General features: G+C 48.0%; 1 protein-coding gene across 1 annotated transcript; it reads left to right on the forward strand.

Moving 5' to 3' along the window:
- The first annotated feature begins 370 nt into the window (after positions 1–370).
- On the forward strand, positions 371–1399 carry LOC134368006 (melanoma-associated antigen B10-like). The gene is made up of 2 exons (XM_063084632.1): positions 371–491; positions 603–1399. Exons 1-2 carry the CDS (start codon positions 371–373, stop codon positions 1397–1399), a joined length of 918 nt encoding a protein of 305 aa, XP_062940702.1.
- The last annotated feature ends 807 nt before the right edge of the window (positions 1400–2206 follow it).

Raw genomic sequence — 2206 nt, forward strand, 5'->3', positions numbered from 1 at the left:
GGGTGAAGGAGAGGACCCTGAGTGAGGACACTCGTCTCTACAGCAGAGGGTGGCCACACAGCTCCCTGCCCCTGTGGCCTACCCTGGGATACCCCGGGCAGGGCTGTCAAGCGGAGGAGCCTCATTTTTCCCCGTGAGTGTTTCAGGAAGGTGGGGCCCTTGGTCTGATGGGGGCGAGCTTCAGAGCTGCAGGGGGAGGAGGCCCAGGCCCTGCCAACCGTTAACGTGCTGATCCTGAATGTGAGACGACAGCTTGGCTTAAAACCAAGGTGGTCTCTTCCGGCAGAAGGTGCCCACACTATCTCATTCTCCCTCTTCCAGGTGCCTGCCTTACCTGATCTCCTACACACGCTCCCTGACCGGAAGCATCATGCCTCGAGGTCATAAAAGTAAGCTCCGTGCCCGTGAGAAAAAACGCTGCCAGGCCCGGAGTGAGACTCAGAGTCTCCAGAGAGCTCAGGTCATTGCAGCAGAGGAGGAAGAAGCCCCTTGTTCCTCCTCTTCTCTTTGTGGTGGTGATTCTCAGGGCTCCCCCGCTGCTGGGCCACGTGGCAAATCACGGAGGCCTGGGAGAGCTCCACCCACCACTGCTGCTTCTGCAGGTGTTTCATGCACAAGATCTGATGGAGGTGCCACGAGCCAAGGTGAGGAAAGACCAAGCACCTCCCAGGCACCACCTACCACTGATCGTTCGTGCAAAAGCCCTGTAGGCCAGAAGGCGATTTTGTTGGTGTCGTTCATGTTGCGCAATTATAACATGAGGGAGCCCATAAGAAGGCAAGACATGCTGAAGTGTATCACCAGAAAGGACAGGCAGCACTTCCATGAGATCCTCAAGAGAGCCTCTGAGCTTATGGTGCTGGCCTTTGGCATCGAAGTGAAGGAAGTCGACCCGACCAGGTCCCATTATATGCTTGTCAACAAATTGCATGTCACCGGTGATGCAAGGCGGAGTGGTGGGACAGGCATCCTGATGACCGTCCTGTGTGTGATCTTCATGAAGGACAATTGCGCCGCTGAAGAAGATATCTGGGAAGTGCTGAATGTGATGGGGATATATGACGGAAAGAAGCACGATTTCTACGGGGAGCCCAGGAAGCTCATCACCCAAGATCTGGTGAAGGAAAGGTACCTGGAGTACCAGCAGGTGCCCAACAGTGATCCTCCACGCTTTCAATTCCTGTGGGGTCCAAGAGCCCATGCTGAAACCAGCAAGATGGAAGTCCTGGAGTTTTTAGCCGGCATCCATAATACCGTTCCCAGTGCCTTCCCGTCCTGGTATGAGGAGGCTTTGAGAGATGAGGAAGAAAGGGCCAGAGCCAGATTTGGAGCTATGCTTCTTACTGCCACGGCTCATGCACGTTCCAGGCTCCATTCCAGCAGTTTCTCCCACCCTTAGTGAAATCTGAGGTACTTTCCCCACTTTGTGTTTGAAAAATAGTGGGTGGCCAAGGCAGTGTTGGAGGGAGCACAGGACATATCATATCTGTATTCCTGTTCTGTGTGAGTAACTTTCAGATTTATCTTTTGTTGTTGTTGAAAGTTTTCAATTTTATTCTTTTAAAAAAAGGTTTATTAGCTTCAGAATCTAAGTATATAAATAATACTGGTTATATATTTAATGTTGCTTATGAAGCTTAAGAGTTAAGAGTTTTGCTATTTTCCCAAATAAATTGGAAAACCTTCCATCTTATTTAGCGATCTGAAACAAACAAAAAACATGGCACTGGAATAGGCATTTCTATAGAAATGTGAAAAAAATCAGCAAGAACATAGAATTAAGAAATAGGGAAAAAAAGTAAAAAATGGTAAATTCTTGACTTCTCTTATGACTTCTCTTCTGTTGTTCTGTAAAATAAAAGTTCTATACCTGGATTTGCTTGGTTTATTCAAGGATGTAGAAAAAGTTAAATTATAATAAATGTGACTTCTTGTTCAGTGTCGTTTTTACTCCTCAAATATTAATTAAACATTTGCTCTTTGGAAAGCTCCATGGTAGTACCAGGGATGGTAAGAAACAGAAGACCGAGCCACTGTCCATAGAATTTTAGTCTAGTGGCAGCTGTCATGTAAGGGAGATGGTAAGTTATCCTGTAAGAAATAAAAGAGAAGTGAAAAGAGTGTGTGTGTGGGGGGGGGGGGTGGAGTTGGAGGTGGGACTGTTCCAGAGGAGAGCCATCTAGTGTAATATGCCCAGAGGCAAGGA

The sequence above is a fragment of the Cynocephalus volans genome, chromosome X (genome assembly GCF_027409185.1).
Source record: "Cynocephalus volans isolate mCynVol1 chromosome X, mCynVol1.pri, whole genome shotgun sequence".
NCBI lineage: Eukaryota > Metazoa > Chordata > Mammalia > Dermoptera > Cynocephalidae > Cynocephalus > Cynocephalus volans.